Source organism: Galleria mellonella, unplaced genomic scaffold (assembly GCF_026898425.1).
Source record: "Galleria mellonella isolate WM207_F2 unplaced genomic scaffold, CSIRO_AGI_GalMel_v1 utg87, whole genome shotgun sequence".
Lineage (NCBI taxonomy): Eukaryota > Metazoa > Arthropoda > Insecta > Lepidoptera > Pyralidae > Galleria > Galleria mellonella.
Window position 1 is genome coordinate 3,265,395 of NW_026442166.1, and position 18,971 is coordinate 3,284,365.

The 18,971-nt window shown below is 33.6% G+C and overlaps 2 protein-coding genes across 2 annotated transcripts in view; one reads left to right on the forward strand and one right to left on the reverse strand.

Annotated features, from left to right (window-relative positions):
* The window catches only part of LOC113521041 (LHFPL tetraspan subfamily member 3 protein), a 32,602-nt gene extending 30,233 nt beyond the window's left edge, over nucleotides 1-2,369 (reverse strand). The window contains exon 1 of the mRNA XM_052902068.1: nucleotides 1,709-2,369. Coding sequence (XP_052758028.1) covers nucleotides 1,709-2,108 — 400 coding nt within the window. The 5' untranslated portion in view covers nucleotides 2,109-2,369. The remainder of the gene's footprint in view (nucleotides 1-1,708) is intronic.
* Nucleotides 2,370-5,387: 3,018 nt separating this feature from the next.
* On the forward strand, nucleotides 5,388-17,939 carry LOC113509226 (ribosomal protein S6 kinase-like 1). Its single transcript, XM_052902066.1, is given in 12 exon segments — nucleotides 5,388-5,555; nucleotides 6,286-6,384; nucleotides 6,914-7,052; nucleotides 7,295-7,879; nucleotides 9,936-10,042; nucleotides 10,302-10,469; nucleotides 12,000-12,263; nucleotides 12,266-12,547; nucleotides 13,856-13,962; nucleotides 14,324-14,567; nucleotides 14,781-14,876; nucleotides 15,367-17,939. Coding segments are annotated over 12 exon segments (2,307 nt in total). The 5' UTR covers nucleotides 5,388-5,468; the 3' UTR covers nucleotides 15,496-17,939.
* Nucleotides 17,940-18,971: the final 1,032 nt, after the last annotated feature.

The window sequence follows — 18,971 nt, forward strand, 5'->3', positions numbered from 1 at the left end:
TGAGGACTACCAGACCTATTGCTGCAATATGCCCAACTAGGTCGACCTCCACATGGCCCCCCCTGTAAACCATCGTGCTGAATTCCAAAAGTATTCATCACGATGGGCTAACTGACCTTCCTTTTCATCCTTACCTATCATCCCTCACTGGTGCCCCGCCAGCGTACACAGATAGCGTATGCAGGGTTACCATTTTATTTTCACCCATTAAAACAAAAACAGCCCCGTTGCAAACAATATATCCTAACAGGTCGACCTCCACGCGTTTTCCCCTGGAAACAATTGTGGTTGATACTTGAATTTCTCGCGATGGGCTATCTGACCTGCTTTCATCCTCACCTATTATCCCTTCGTAGTACCTCACTAGCGTATATCTATAATACAGGCAGGACCACCATTCCATAATCATCCATAAAAACAAATCCATCAAATGAGTTTACATTTACAGATACCGCAATAAAAATTTTACATTAAAATACTGTATTTTTTCATTTTTTTTTTAGTACGTTTGTTCCATTTGGAACAGGCTAAGGTCGGAGACCATGCTGCCTAGTCTTCAAAAAGATAATTTGTCTGGAATCTGTATTTTTTCAATCAGTCTGCCAAACTCTACGACAATCAAAAAAACAAACAAACGATTGGTTTTTTTTTATGTTTGTTACCTCATAACTCCGTCAGTTGTAAACCGATTTGGAAAATTCTTTTTTTATCTGAAAATATATACTTACAGAATGGTTCTATAGAAATTTTATCAAAATCGATTTACTACTTTCTTCTTTGTTTTTAAGTCAACATAAATAGTCTATGGTATACCTATCGGTGTTTTCAAATATAAAGACATTTTATTTTTTTTTTATTTTAACTATAACATTTAAGTCGATCAGTACACATGTATGACTGTAACTACTAATGAACTGTCAGTTTTCTCATATTGGATTTGCTGGAAGAAATCTCTTTTAGAGATAAGCTCGCATTTGTGCACTATTAAGTTTTTTTTTTTTTTAATACAATAACTTTAAACAATAAAGAATAAAGAATGGTCTTGTCACAATATAAGTCGGTATTTTTTTTTATGGGACACCATCTTTAATTATAAACTTAACATTGTCAAGTCGAAAACATTAGTGATCTTTGAAGAAAGTATTCGATCAGCGAAACTTAACCATTTTGCAAAAGAAACATGGTATGGCAACTAATAATAAAATTTTAAACTTCCCATCTCGATCCGTCCATTTGTTAAATAGGTAGTTACTACATACATAGTACATACCTACCTACCTATATATTTTTTCTGTCGTTTTTAAATTTTTGGTTCACAAAGTTTCTGCTCTAATATATTAAATGACTTAAATGGATTCTTAATTCGAAATAGATCACCATACATAGGTACTTACCACTAGTAATTACAGTTTTACCCTGTATTATTACTTATCTGTGGTTATAAAAACTTGTAAACATATTCGAAGGAACAAAGGAATCTACGCCGACCGACATAAAATTGTAGACTGAATTTGAAATTGTCAAAACAACAACTTGAAAAATTTACAAATTGGATTGAAACATTAGTTTTCGCCTTCTATTTCCGTAATGAAGATATCATTATATTACCATTTTACTTAATTTGAACTTACTTATTTTATAGTAAGCGGATAGATATGTTAATTACTTTGAAATATTACGAAATATCTAACAGACACGAATTACTCACCAGATAAAAGCTGCAGCCAACCGCAAATATGAAACACCGTCGTCGATTGACAAAAGAAGAATAACAGCATTGCACATATTGTAAACAGGGCGAGCGCGACCGCTATTCCCACTAACACGGTCGCAATTTTGAATACCAGCCCATTTATTGATAGGAAATCGTCTAACCGCCCTTTACAGTCCTCCACCTCGTCAGCTTTACAAACTTGCCACAGTCCAAACTTCCTTGGATACTCCGTCTCTAAATCTCCGATCCATTCAGGTGTCACGAATGCAACAACGGCTATAATCGCATAGCAAATCGTAAATATTGCCCAAAGCACACCGATAGCTTTCGAATTTCGAACGTAGTTTGTAGCGTACAGATGTGACGAATCCACGTATTCGATTTTGGAACCCATCTCAACGGTATCCGGTTTTTATATTTTATTCGATCACTTCACAACAAATAAACAACACGTTATTGGTAACACATTTTTCCGGGACACAATTAATCAGACGATCGCACCTAAATTGTTATATTTCGAACAAATAATCCCATTCATGTCGCGAAGGAAAAGTATTATTGCAAAGTATTCGAGGACGTAAGAAACACGACACGAAACTGAGCGAGCACAACCTCTCGCCGCGCGCCATTCGGTTGAGTGCAGGGAAGTGGGGATAAGTAATCAAGCTACAAGTTTGACCTATTGCCTCCATCTTTGGTTTATTTCTTTTGTAACTAACTCTTTAACAATATTTTATAACACTTTAAAGCATTGAAAATCTCAATCGAACTCAGTTTATTAAGTATAGAGTAAATAAATGAAACGTTTCAATTACTATCGACTATTTTTTATTTGAATAACTTAACAATAACTTAACTGATATCATCAGACATCTGGTTATTGGAATGTAAGTGACATCATCAGACATCTAGTTAACGGAATGTGAATTTATGTTAAATCAAACGAAATTTGTTAGTCGATGCTACTAGTGACATCTAGCGTAAGATTGACATATTAAACTACAGTACAATATTAGATGCATGGGTAATGAATAAGCATTTAGGTACAATATTAACAACATTCACATCAAGATGTAGCAATAGTAGTAATAGCAAACGTGCTTACATTGTTGCTTCAAATAAGTATTTATGATAATCAAATAGAACAAAATTTGGTATCTATTCTCGCATAATTATTTCATCTGGTTTATCTTCTAAAGTATTTCCAAGAACATCATTTCCTTCATCTCCATAAGGCAGGTAAATACCGAAACACATCTAAAAGAAATTAGTAAATTTTTTATATTAAAAAAAAGATATTTAAAAACTTATATGTAGTGAAATAAAAAAAATAAGTGACGTTACGTGCTTATATGTCAACGTCATTTGATTGTCAAAGTCAAATAAAAATAAACATTATTATTTCTGTCTTGCTAACTATTGGAACTTTCAATACATTAAAAATACTTAATTTATTCAAGGATTTTTCTTTTATTTTCCTGTTTTAATATTAATAATTGTAAAATATGCCTGTTAAGAATATAATAACTTTGTGATATGAAATATAAAAGATAATTTTTAATAATGTCGGTGAGAGACAAATGGGTCCGCCGGTTTTCGGTGGATGAAACCTCAAGACACAAGAATGGTTTTACCATTTATAAAATTACCTCCGTTGTAAGTTATACCTTATATATATTTTAAGTATTTTATTGAAACGTATTAAATTTTTTAATATATTCTACTCTTATGAATTTAATTTTTACAATCGAAATTAATTTGCGAATGTAGGGTACCCATTGCCAAAATGTTAATTAATTTAAAAAGTTTTTATACCTACTTACTTTCTCTTAAATTCAGTATTATGGTCAGTGGCTTTAGAAATTATATAGCAGGTTAGTACAGACTTTCCAAAGCATGTTTTTTATTGTATTTTTTTATCTAACATTGCGCAATATCTATAATAAATTCATATTTTCTAATTAAAACAAGCATGTAGTATTAAAACTTAAGTATTATTTAAGTGTTATCATTTAAAACTATTTTAATCATAGATATACATATTTATATTAGTATTTTTTTAGAAAATCCTTTATTTTGTGTTACCTTAATTTTTTTAATGTAGCACAGAATAAAGACTAATTTATTTATTTTTTTATTAAAAAGGTATTTTTATAGTCTCATGTCATATAATCATAATATTTACTAGAATTGCATGTTAACTGATAAGCCAATCAATGCATACCAATTACAGACTGATAAGTTTTATCAGCCACAAATGTATGTAAATGCACAAAAGGTATCTGCTTAAGTACCTCTGTTTCATTCATACTCCTGTTGCCAGTGGCTTGTTGTATTTCAGTTTGAACATTAAAATATGACAATAAAGTTACAGTGTATGGAAGCAAACTGTCAATGATGTCCTAATAGGGCATAATTTTTTTACTAATTTCATGTTTTAATTTGATTTAATTGTTAACAATAATGGGGATCTTTGTGCAATGGGGATTACCAATATGAAATAATTTTCTAATAAAGTCAAAATTTTAGTTTATTATGGTCCATGAAATAGTAACTTCATGAAATTTAGTGAAATTATAATAATAGTTTAAGAGATAAGTTTAGGGAAATAGTGCTGCAGAATTTATTTCAATGTATTCATGGGTACCATGGGTATAGAAGTACGAAACAATATATTTCCTTGCAGCCTTTCATAATTTGCTTCATGCCTACATTCTGTTTATGCAGACTTAATTTTTCAAAAGAATATTGTTTACTTTTCCTGCTTTATGACTCACATTACTGAATCATATTTTATCAATTTCATATTTATGTCTTAACTGTGGTGTAATACCTACATTTTAATATACTGATAAGCAAGTTTACCACAAATGTGAAATTGTGATTTCTTTAGATAGATAAATAGATAGTGAAGCAGTTATGTTTGCATGGCTGTATTTCGGTTTGAAGGGTGGGATATGGCGTGAATTTACAGGGTACAGAGTAATAAGACCTGAGTCCTCAGGAATGGCAATGCATGGGGAGTATCATGGACGAAACGGTATACTCTATTATGTTCATGGTATTGCTCATGTTTATAGGCGACGGTTACCACTTTCCATCAGGTGGACCATCAGCTTGTTTGCCATTCTAAGTTGTATTAAAAAAAAAAGATAGATACTCTTTATGTTGTGTTTCCTCCAAAAGATTACAATAATAAACTTATTATAAATATAAAAAATTACAAGAAATAATCACAATGAGAAAACATTTGGCGACCTTATCGCTAAAAGCGATCTCTTCCAGGCAACCTTTGGATGGAGAGGAGTAATTATAAACAGTTTGATGGGAGACAGGATGAAAATTTTATTATTTCTAAATCTTTAGTCTATTACTAAATATTATTACTATTGGGTTTTAATTATTTTGTTTATTTAATAATAATTATCATTCCAGCCCTTAACTGTCCATTGCTGCACATAAGACTTCCCCATAAGGGTAGTTTTGCCAGTAGTTGCCATGCTTGGCAGGTAGGTTGTTAACTGCTGTTCAGCAGTGAACAGTTAAAGGCTGATATGACAGTCATGGTGGTTTCTAGAGGGACTGCAAGGAATGTCCATGGTCTCATTGGTTCCCATTACTAACAATCTCTACTCTTCATGCATGTTAATAACAGAATTAATTTGTTTTAGCTGTTCCCATTGAATCGCCAGAGGCAGTCACTGTAGTATCGGTATGGAAGCGATACAGTGATGTTCAGCAACTTCACAAGAACATGAAATTGCTGCATGCTGGTCTACACTTGCGGGGGACTTTCCCTATTCTTCCGAGGTTCAGTTACTTTAAACGGTTTCAGACAGAAGTGAGTGTATAAAATGTTTTCATAATTTTCAATACTCTGTACTGTTCCCTTCTATAAATTGCTTGAAAAAACTTAGCAAAAATAAAAGTAACCTAAGTTGGCTTTAAAACTTTTGTATTTATAAACAGTCTAGAGATATACATATATCTAAATTATATTTCTGCTAAATCATTTATCAATCAATAAAATTATCTTTCACTACATTATGGTAGTATACAGAAATTTATGTTAATACGTCTCATGGACAGAAGTTGGAAAAGCTGGTACAAAAAGAAATTAGGTTAATAAACAGTTTAAAAGTTAATAAGTGTTTGCATGACTGTGTTTCGGTTTGAAGGGTGGGATATGGCATGAATTTACAGGGTACAGAGTCCTCAGGAATGGCAACGCATGAGGGGTATCATGGGCAAAACACTATACTCTGTTATGTCCATGGTACTGCTCATGTCTATAGGCGACGGTTACCACTTTCAATCAGATGGGCCGTCAGCTTGTTTGCGATTCTAAGTAGTATAAAAATATATATATATAGTTACCTCTAATATAATACAATGTATTTTTTTTTCCTAATTTTTAGTATGTCATAAAGCTTTATTTTTTTTTTATTCATAAATATTATTACATTATTATAGTATATTTATATCCTTATGGGGAAGACCCATGATTAGCAGTTGATAGTTAATGACTGATACAATGATGATGATCTATATAATTTTTTTTTACCTTTCAGGTAATAGAAGAGAGGGCCAGAACAATCAAAACCTTGCTAGAGTTCATAGCTGAGCATCGGCTGCTGTTCACCAGTATGGATTTTGTTGATTTCCTTCAGGTACAAGTATATCATAAATTCCTTCCTTTATTTTTTTAATGGATGGTAATGAAATGGTAATTCCGCTTGTGCTAACGGTATACGCTGGTGGGGGGCATCAATGATTTACACCTGCATTTAGGTTATCTGTATGTTTTGGCCAAGTTACACCTGTCATGGTCATGTGTAAACTGATGTAACACTCATGCCTCTACTCCTGAGGCAGAAATTGTTTCTTCTACCCTCTCAACAATTAAATTATTCGTTAACTACGAACTTTTGCAACTTGAAAGGGTTTATGTACAATTGATATCTCTAATGCTTAACATCTATATTGTTACAATATGAAAATGTAAAAAAATATTGAATTGAATTAAAAGTTCAAAACTCTTTCGAGTTGACCTCCATGACATGACTTCATCCTTACTTAATCATTTCTCACATGTGTCGCGCCAATATATAACGCAGGCGGGATTACCATTCCATTAATATCCATAAACAACCTTATATACATAGACATAAGGAATTGATTATAGTTTATCAATTCCAGACTGGATACCCCGAACCAGAATCTAAGTCTGACGGAGTCATAAACACTATCAGGTCATCTTTACACTTGCCCATTGAGGAGACAACTCCATTGGAGTATCAGACTGATGACGAAGACTCCAGGAGTCCATCTCATTCTGGTAAGATCTATAAGCCCGAAATCTTTACAAAATAAAAAAAGTGAAGAAATTTCAATCTCATCAAGTTCAGTGTTTTATAGATTATAATACTGAATTTTATCACCGGATATTTCACTTTATCATCAGAATCATCACCTTCATCATCATAACAAAATCTATGCTTAGAATTCCGCTGTGAGGTATCTTTTAGGTAAATGCATTCTAATAAAAATTAAATTTAAAAATGTTATATTCTTTTTTAGCAAGAGCACAGCAAACATGCGCTGAAGGGAACCAAACCATAGACTCGGATGAAGTCGACTTTATATCACAAATCCCCATATACGAAGCAGCTGACGTGGAAATACGGGAATCGCCTAAAACTAGCCAAAAATTATCAACCGCTGATAGCTTCGAATCTATAAACTCTTTGGACAGCATAAACAGTCTCTATGATGAACTGAGCAAAGTGACCATAGAGAAATCGAAGCCGTGTATCAAGGACAAATCTGTGTTGCCAGATTTAATAAATTTTGACGCACCGTCGACTTCTAAATTTGAAGATTACCACACGATGCCGAAAACGAGCAATCCAGACTCTGATACGTTGTCTTTAAATTCAAATGAAACGGATTCTAAAAGGAGTAGTTCTAGAATGTCACTGTATAGTAAGAGGAGTGTGTTATCTCTTTCTAACGTTGAAAGTAAGACGAAGACGGAAGACAGTTATGTGTTTGAGGCCGGATACATGTTGAATTTAGCGGCGAGATGCGAAGATATGGGCGATTATCAAAGGGCTTTTGAGTGTTATAAGTCTGGGATCGAAAAAATGCTTATTGGAGTACAATGTGAGTAAATATTTTGTTATTTAGATTTACTTATTATTTATTTAAGTAATTATTCATGTGTATTTAAATCGTTTTTTTTTTGTTTGTTAGTTTTTTTGCTATTGCAACATTTCGTTAATTATTGCAATAAAAAGTAAATATTTAAAAGTATTTATTTCCACTTCGTCTTTTCAATATTATTTGGATGTCAGTGCTTTAGTGTATTCAAACAATGTTGTCAAACATGGACAGTAATGCGGAATTAATAAATATTCCAAACAGAAAATATATTTTTGAAATAAAAAAAAGTAGCGTCTTTCAAAACGGGAAGTTCATGGATAATGTCTGTATTTTTTGTGTCTATGTTGTAATTACGTCACCAATTCTAAACATATATTTGTTAACTTTTAAATCTTACGGATATATTTGGATATCTGTAAATTTTAACGCTGCTGGTGCTGTGCCTTTCTTTGCGCTCTAAAATTCTCATAGACTTTCAAAGATTCAAATTTAGAACGTGAAATCGCGTTTCGCGTTCTAAATTTGAATATTTACAATGTAATGCATCTACGAAATATATAGTTTTTTTTTTAAATGTACTAGTTACGTAGTTTCCTTTTTCATGTACAATCTGTGTCGATAATGCTCGTCATAGTATCGATAACATATCAGCGGCAGTTTGTGTAACGATCTAGCGTGCGGTACACGTGTACAATGGACTTTTTATATTTACACCATTATTTATTTGGGGTAGACAGACCTGCAAATATTGTTGAGTGTAAGGATATTATAATTTAGACAATTTTAGATTTTATACATCTGCTGAAAATATGTGGTTCTATCCTCACTTCTGTACATAGTATAAAAAAAATCTCATCCCGCCGTCTATACCTTCTGTATGTAATTTTTTTTTTTAAATCTTGAATACGATTTTCGTCAATAGATAGAGTGATTCAAGGAGGTTTATTTCCTATAGTTTAATATTGTTTCGTGTAAATTTGTTGAAATCAGGGATTGTTAGTAGTTAGATCCAAAAGACCCATTGCTAGCAATTAGCAATATACCCTAACAGGTCAACCTCCACGCGGTTCCGTCTGGAAACCATCGCGGTAAATTTTTGAAGAATTCATCACAATGGGCCAACTGACCTGCTTCATCCTCACCTATCATCCCTCACTGGTGCCTTGCCAGCGTATACCGTTAGCGCAGGCGGGGTTACTATTTATTTTTAATAATTATAAATAATTTTTATTCAAGTAAAATTAATAGTAAGTATTTTTATAGTCTTTTTTTTTTATAAACTACCACCCAGTTCGGAATGCAATTTCAGCCGAGAAGAACGGGCAAGAAATACAACTGATGTTTTTTTTTTTTTAAAAAAAAAGGTAAATTTACAATAAAAGAATTATGAATGAATAAAATGACTATCACAAACTTCGTATTTGTATTGAAAAAGAAAATAGCTAATAATATTCCATTATCATCCATTAAAAAAAGTTCACTACAGAATTAACTATTATGTATAACTCTTTTCTCCTACATTCTTCACGACTCTGGAACGCGCTTCCTGATGCCATTAAGAGACTACCGACTAAACCGTCTTTCAAAAAAAAAACGTTCACGCTCACTTTTTTACTTTATCCGAGCAATAAGTGCTTTATATTATTCTCAATTTCGTGTATAATATAGTATGTATCATATATGTGTAAGTATATTTGTTATTCATATATATTTATTCGTTTATATATGTAATTTTAGTATGTATGTATATCAATAATTACTAGTACCGCATTCGTGTATTCTGACACTTGCCTATGGTTGACTGGGAGAGAATGCTTTTAGCATTAAGTCCGCCGTGTATACATATATGTACTAATGAATAAATAAATAAATAAAATTTATAAATATGTACAAGTGAATTATTTCAACCGATTGTTTTATTATTTAGCCTTATGTAATAAATTAATCAAAGCTTTTAGATTAAATATTGCGTTAAATGTGATTATATACATATATCGAAAAACATCACACCCCTTTATTCACAGTCGGTTAACTTTTTTATTTTTTTCTTTCACAGCCGATACCGATGCCCAAAGGAGGGCGTTAATTAAAGAGAAAACCAACAAGTATTTGTCGTATGCTGAGGCGATTTATAAAAATCACCTCTCCAATGCAGAACAGAGTGTAAGTATATTATCGTCATCATCATCATCATTAGTTCAGGCTGCTTTAGGGCTGATATTCCTGAAGAAGGTAAAAACTGAGGACTCAGGTGTTATTCCTCTGTACCCTGTAAATTCGCGTCATATCCCACCCTTCAAACCGAAACACAGCCATGCAAACACAACTACTTCACGGTTGAAACACGAATGGGGCAGAGGTACCCAAGCAATCGACTTATTAATAAATTAATCTGTTGATATTTGACCTCTCTTTTCAACAGTTGCTGCCAGAGCGGGACGATAATGTGAGACCGCTACACTGTCCCATACCGATATCGATGTTGAAGCGGCCGTACGAAGATCTAGCGCTGTACAGAGTGCTCGCCATATTGGGCTCCAGTATAATGCTGGTGTTACACAAGACTGAACAATCGTGCTATGCTATGAAGGTACAAATTTGCTTGTATTGTGGTATTGATTTACGTTTTTTTTGATGTGCGAAAATGGTTTGGTAACCCCGCCTGCGCTAACGGGATACGCTGGCGGAGCACCAGTGAAGGGTGATAGATGAGAATGAAAACAGGCCAGTTAGCCCATCATGATGAATTCATCTGGAATTAACCATGATAGTTTCCAGGGGGAGCCGAGAGGAGATCGACCTGGTTGGGTATATTGCTAGCAATAGGATTCTCAGTCTCCATTACTAACAATCCCTTTCCCCCCATTGATTTACGTTATATGGAATTGGACGCTTCAAATTGGTCTAGCAAAAAAAAATAAGTGTTTCCATTCTTTTGCCGTAGTGTATGTATTTTGATATCTCCATGATGCTGTTCGTGTTTATAGGTGATGAAAATCACTTTCCATTAGGTTGGTCGTGTGATCCCGGCATAGAATGGGCCATCCCTTCCTTTCCCATGGGTGTCGTAAGAAGCGACCAAGGAAGCTTAATGATTGAGGTAGTTTGCGGTACAGTATTTAAGGCATTCCGTCGTCGCTATTGGATACGGGTGACGGAATGTCTATAGCAGAGGGTGCATGGTGTATTCAAATGGTCGAGGTGTGGACAGCAACATCCCTCTTTAAACATCACAAAAAACCAAACTGCGTTCACCAACCAGCCTGCCAAGTCTGGCAGGTACTGAAAAATCCTGCCAATAGTAAACCATTAGGAATGGCCCCGTTTTTTATAATAATCTATGCGGGAGGTCTATGTCCAGCAGTGGACAAATAACAACTGATATGATGATGATGGTGAACAGGTGGGCCATCACCTTGTTTGCCACTTTAAGTATTATGAAAAAAGGAATATCCACCACGTCAGGTCTAGTATTTTACAGAGATATTTGTGGTCACAAATATCACTCATGTAAAGAAATGAACACAAAATTTGGTAAAATGGTCTCGATAAGAGATGGGTAATATCCAATATCTATATATTTGAGTTCTTCTGGAGGCCACCTTCTTGATAACCTATTGCGATATCGCCCATGCCAGTGGGATATCTATGTTCATAATAAGTGGATTCTTCTTTGCAATATATATTGGATAACCTGTTATTGGGCCAATATATGTATAGATATTGTAACTACAATATATATATATTGCTATATATTACCCACCGTTAGTCTCTATGCACGTGCTCTTTTTTTCTCTGGATGTTTTTTTTTTTTTTTAATTAATCAAGGGTTGTAGTTGATTATGAATTTGTAATATTAACTAATTCTTTAGCAGAAATTGTTGAATTGTAAACAAAAATATTGTTTTTATTTTGCCCTTACTGCCTCCTGGTGTATCTATTTTGTTCAGATATTTATCTGGATAAAAGCGGGTAGCTCTTAATTTGGTGCAAACAATACACATTTACAAAATTTCATTAAAATCGGTTAATCCGTTTCGGAGGTTAGAGTGGATCAACATTTGTGAATACGAAATTCCGTTTTTTTTTTTTTATATATATATAATGATAATTATTTCAGGTGATACAAAAAATACCAAACAACCTAACAGAATTCGACGAGTACTTCCTGCAGCGAACGAATGAAACTCGCCAGCCCATTCTACCCACTGTCATCCCTTACATGGTACCACTACAAGCTTATATAGAAACGAACAATTTGATATTTCTCATACTGGCGTACGCGCCGGGCGAGAAATTGTTCGACTACATAAAAAACTATGCGAAATCCATCCCTAATACACCAGCAAGAGGGTTGAATTTAGAAAATGTATTCTCTGAACCGTTAAAAACTTAACGGTTGATATAGAGAATGACAATATTAATGTTGATGTTAAAACATTAGAAATACCAAGTGCGGTGAATGTTAACAATAACCAGAGCACGAAGACTGATAGTTTGGACAATGTTGAGATATCGGTGAAAGAGCTTGTGGTGAATTCACAGAAGTTACTGTCGAATGTTGATAAGGTGTTGAGTGATTGTAAGTTAAATGTAAGCGACGTCGCTACTGAGGATAAAGTGGATAACGTTGAGAGACGAAAAGTGGATAGTCCGTGTTTCGATCGGGTGAGTTTATTTTTAACAGTACATACTGGTCCTTAAAACAATAGTTTCAGTGTAATATCAAATTGAAATTTTATTTCTGAAATAGAGATTTATTTATTTATAGAATCACCAACTTAATTTACAGCTAAGCATTTCAATACAATACACTAGTGGATTAGATCTAACTGTTCTTACATTTACAAGCATAAACTTAGAAATTGGCTGTTATGTAATAATTTTTATACCATCAGTGAATATTTTACTGAAAAAAAAAACAAATGCACTTGACAGTCTATACTGGAGTTGTGATTGACACTTTGGCTCTTGTTTTCTTTTCTATTTACTGCAATAAATTATGTGTGTGTTAAACAGTATGCCTAATAAGGGGAAATATAATGTAGAATTATGTAAATTTTTCATATTGTTAATAATTTGCACGCCGACATACGAGGCAGAATGTATATGGGAAATGTAAACCTCTTTCATCGAAAACTACCTACATTCTAGCAAAATAAATTAATTTAATTTCTTTTTAAAAAAAAAAAAGCAACCACAGTATGCTTTGTGTTTGAGAAACATTAAAATGGAATTAAATTAATACATGTTATTAAATGAATAAAAGATACTAGAGTTTTAGAATTGACAAGAGTAGACCAATGTCCATCAGCAGGTTTTAAAGCCTGGACAGATTAGGGACATATATTTATATATAGGGGCATTCGTCCACACGTCCTACCATGGAATGGGTCACACCTTTTTTCCCGTTGTGTTAATTTTTGTTTAAAATTGGGATCATTAGCATCATTAAAAAAAAAAAAAAAAAAAAAAACTCAAAATCTTAATTTACACAATTCTAAAAAAAATATTTTTTAAAAATGACAATTTTTTTCTACCTCCATACTAATATTGCAACTGTCAAATTAGTATGTATGTGTATGTGGAGTCTTTTTTTTACACAACTTAAAATGGCAAACAAGCTGACGGCCCACCTGATGGAAAGAAGTAACCGTCGCCTATAGACATGAGCAGTACCATGGACATAACAGAGTATACTGTTTCTCCCATGATACCCCCCGTGCGTTGCCATTCCTGAGGACTCAGGTGTTATTCCTCTGTACCCTGTAAATTCACGACATATCCCACCCTTCAAACCGAAACACAGCCGTGCAAACACAACTGCTTCACGGTTGAAACACGAATGGGACAGAGGTACCCAAGCAAACAACTTTTGTACAAAGTCTCCCTTTAAAATTCTAAATACAAGCGGACAAAGTCCTTGGCCGTGGTGGTAGAACTAGTACTTTTTTTTTTTATTTTGTTGTTTTACAGGTGTCGCCACGTCCTCGCGATGTGTTGCCACCGTCGGCGGTCTGCAAATGGGCGGCGGAGATACTGACAGCTCTTGAAAGTCTACACAATAGCGGCGTCGTATGCAGGTGAATATAAATAACTGTTTACATTAATTTATTATCGTAAACTTAAAGAAGAAACAATAAATAATTGCTTGGGTACCTCTGTCCCATTCGTGTTTCAACCGTGAAGCAGTCGTGTTTGCATGGCTGTGTTTCGTTTCGAAGGGTGGGATATGTCGTGAATTTACAGGGTACAGAGGAATAACACCTGAGTCCTCAGAAATGGCAACGCATGGGGGGTATCATGGGCGAAACAGTATACTCTGTTATGTCCATGGTACTGCTCATGTCTATAGGCGACGGTTACCACTTTCCATCAGGTGGGCCGTCAGCTTGTTTGCCATTCTAAGTATCTTTAGTTAATAATAATTTTCTTTGTCCACAGAGATCTAAACCCTTCAAATATTCTATTAGGAGACAGAGGCCAGATAATTTTAACATACTTCGTTAGCTATCCCGGATTAGATATGACTCTGTCCAAACTACAGACGAATACGGACAACGTGAACATGTATATAGCTCCGGAGTTGTATGTAAACACATTTGTCGACGAGAAAGATGAATCCCTGGATAGAGTATGTGATTTTTGGAGCTTTGGTGCTATTATGTATGAGTTATTGTGCGGAATGGTGAGTTTTAAAATTTTTATATTGGGTTCCATCGCCACCAGAGGGCATCTTTTTTTATAATATGTAAAAATGGAATGGTATGGTATGGAATTGATGGACTCCCGTATGTGTGCCTCGGCTACGTCTCGGCCCACATTTGCACGTTCGTCCATCAATGCCTCAGTTGCTGACCGCTGCAGTAATGTACTATTATTCTTCATTTGTTGTTTCCAGCCGCTGTCTTATTACCATAGGAGTGTATTTTCAAGTCACACCATCCTGCAGCTACCGGACGGATTGTCACTGGAAGTGCAGTCACTGCTTACACAGGTATGGATTAATACTACTAAGTATAATACTAATTTTAGCCTGCTACTTCGTTCGCATGGATTTCAGTAGAAAAAAACAGTAATAAACCACTTTTTAATGGCGTATCAATTGAAAATATGTACCAGATTTTAAATTAGACCTTCAGGAACACAACTGTCTAATCTAATCTGGTCCAGTACTTTTTAAGTGATACCGGTACAATCATACAGACAGACATTCCATTCCATGTAGAGATATAGTTTAGTTATAATCGTATTATAGATAAGACAGTTTATATGTATGTATATGTATATACCGATACGATATCATAACCTTCAAGAAAAGAGTTCCTTTTTAAACGTAGATGCATATATATATATATATATATATATATATATATATATATATATATATATATATATATATATATATACATTTTATTGATTAATAAAATGTGGTACAAAAAGTATCAAAAAACAAATAAATCCAAATAATATGTTATTATTTTCAGTTATTAACATACGAACCGTCAGAACGCTTAGGCGCCGGGAGGGATGGGATAGAGGAGATAAAGCGGCACCCCTACTTCAAAAGCATCGACTGGCAAGGCGTTTACGACAGTTGGATAGTACCGGATTGATGCAATAACGTCGAAAGTATAGATGTGACCAGAGAAAAATGGCTAAGTGCAATGTAAAATGAATCTCACAATTCTATAGTGTGTCTCATTAGAACTACATGTTAAGTAGGCATGGGTAACATGGATACCGGGCCGATATCTATATATTGGGTTTCTGGACATTGATGGCGGGAAAAAGGTCATCACCCACTTCGATATCGCCCATATCGGTCGGATATCTATTTTCGAATATGTTAAAAGTCTGTTATCCAATATTTTTTTAGATAACACTTTTAACATATTCGTTATTGGACCAGTATTATAGCATACATATATATAGATATTGCACAATAAATAGATATTGCTATATATTATCCACTCCTAATGAAAAGGTAACAAAGTTGAAATTATAACAGGAACACTCTCTAAATGAAGTTAGTAACAAATCGAAACATTCAATCGATCAATCGATTATTTATTTAATAATTATAATAATAATTTTACATGCTGTGATTTTGGATATAAAACATTTGTACTACTCTTTGACAACAGCTAAGTGTTTTGTGGTCGGTTCAATTATTTGTTTGTTTACATTTTAATTAAGTTCTGTTAAATTTGACTTTAATAATTAATTTAATTTGTTAACGACTAGATATGACAATGTCACAGAGGTTAGTGGTCATGCTTTTGTTAAAAATAAGATATTTATCCGTCTCATTCATAAAATCATACATATCTGTCACGCCTGTCTCCCATTGGGGTAGGCAGAAACAATGGAACGCCAAATGCTTCGATTCAAACAAACCTCTTTCGCATCCTCCACATTCATCAATCGTTTCATACACGCTCGGTGATTACGGGTACTTTTAATTTGGCCCTTCTTCAGCACGTCGCCTATTTGGTCGACGTACGTCCGTCTAGGGCGGCCCCTACCGACATCTCCATTCATTTATGCTCGATAAATCTCTTTCGTAATTCTTCTTTCATCCATCCTCTCCAAATGGTCCCAAAGCAACATTCCTAACAATAATATTAACTCTATTGTACACCTATTTTGCTATTGTACTATTTTGTCTCGTTCTTGTGTACTAAATTCCTAACTTGAAAGAAAGTAACAAAACAGTCTAATAGTTGAAATAGGTTTGAAGGTTTTAGTTTTTAATGAATAAATGCATTTATTTTTATTAGGTCTCCCAACAATGGTTAACATTTAACTGTATTAGTGTAATACAGTTAAATGTTAAGATGTTAAGACTAGTGTCTAATTATAATTAATCATATTCGAGTGATGGCGGTAGGCTCGCCTGTTGTTATTTGACTCGAATTGCTCGGCGAAATGTGTAATATTATGTTCACCATAACGGCAGTTGATTAACGCCTATAATATATATGTATATATGTATATATATATATATATATATATATATATATATCTTATCATCTTGCTACCCTTATCCCAATTATTATTTGGGGTCGGCGTAATATGGTTTTATCCATATTACAAAAGGATTTAGCTTATAGTTTTATGACCGGCCGCCTGCCTGACGTCAACCCTCTTTGGGATATATATATATATATATATATATATATATATATATATATTACTTTTGTTTAAAATAACATAATAAAGTATAATTTTCAGTAAAAACCACTTTTGACCAACCTGTTCAGTCAAAAGTACTTTTGACTGGTTAAGAGTTCTATTTAACAGTAGAATCATAATAATTACTAATTGTGGCTGCCAACACGCCTGCCAAGCGTGGCAACCACTGACAAAACCCCCCACGGGGATGGCTTATGTTCAGCAGTGGACATTAACGGCTGACATGACGATAGTACGGATGTATTATTTCTTCTTTGTATTATTTCTTCTTTCTCTTCTTTTCTCTTCTTTTGTATTATTTCTTCTTTCTCGTTATTGTCTATGACCAAAAGTGAGCATTTTAATTTGGTGTTTGTAATTGACAAATAGTTGTGATAAATTAGCATAATAAGTACTTATATATTTAGTTTTTTTTTTTTTTGGATGATAATGAAATGGTAACCCCGCCTGCGCTAACGGGATACGCTGGCGGAGCACCAGTGAAGGGTGATAGATGAGAATGAATGATTACTCTCGTGATCCTAGTAGTCCAAGACCGCAATTTGCTTTTTTCATCACCTATCATCCCTCACTGGTGGCGCGCTAGCGCATACTGTTAGCGTAGGCGAGGTTACCATTCCATTATCACCCATTAAAAAAAATATAATACCCCTAATTATAAAGTTCTCCTGTTGAAATTAAGCGCGTTCTTTTAAAATAAGTTGGTGTATTTCTAGTCGTAATTTGGAAATTAAATTCTAAATTGTTCACATGAAAGTATTACGTGATTATGTATTTATTAGTTTTATATTTATTTATATTAGTACAAAAAAAATGTAGTTACTATTGAATTTAATAAACAATAAAATTGAGTGAAACTGTATTATTTTGTTTTATTTTCATTCAATGGCGTAACTTTAGATAGAATTTATTTGCATTACTAGCACGAAAATAATAACAAACATAGATACACATACATGATAAAAAAGAGAATATATATATATATATATATATATATATATATATATATATATATATATATATATATATATATATATATATATATATATATATATTATATATATATAATATATATATATATTATATATATATATATATATAATATATATATATATATATACACACACACATATATATATATATATATATATATATATATATATATATATATATATATATATATATATATATATATATATATATCTCAGGTTATAGAATAAGCTCCCTTTCGAGGATTTCCCAAGAGACTACAGCATGGGGTTCTTCAAAAGGGGGGTAAAGAGGTTTCTTCAGACTGAATCCAATTTCGTAGTGAAGGACTCCCGTCTTCGCTACTGCTGCCTTCTGAGCTGTAGAACACAACCTAATACCTACAGATCAGTGTATTTTTTCAGTTCATGTAGCGATCTCCGTTATCCATGGAGACATGTTCTAGGCTCAGGACCGTTCTTTATGGCAATCTATAAGGGAAGCTTATGTCCAGCAGTGGACGGATAATGGCTGAAATGATGATGATGATGATAAGTCTTGGATCATATTTTTAAAAGGAGGGGTTTCTCAATTCATGTGTGTTTTTTTTTTTTTTGTTAATTTATTCTTGCTAATTAAATGAAGAAATGGCAAACCGGTTTCACACTTCCACGGGCGAAAGGAGAGGTGGATGCAAGAGTTAGGGGGAAAGACTTTCCCCAGCGGTAAGACAGTATAGGCTATGAATGATGCTGAGGAACACTACAAACTATATACTTATTCTAACTACCACATCAAGATTTCTAGTCGTGAGCATACTTTGTTTCGGCATTACATGAAAACTGCTGATAGATAGATAGATAATTTATTTGCATTACTTACAGCACACAAATAACAATACAAACATACACATAGTACAGACATA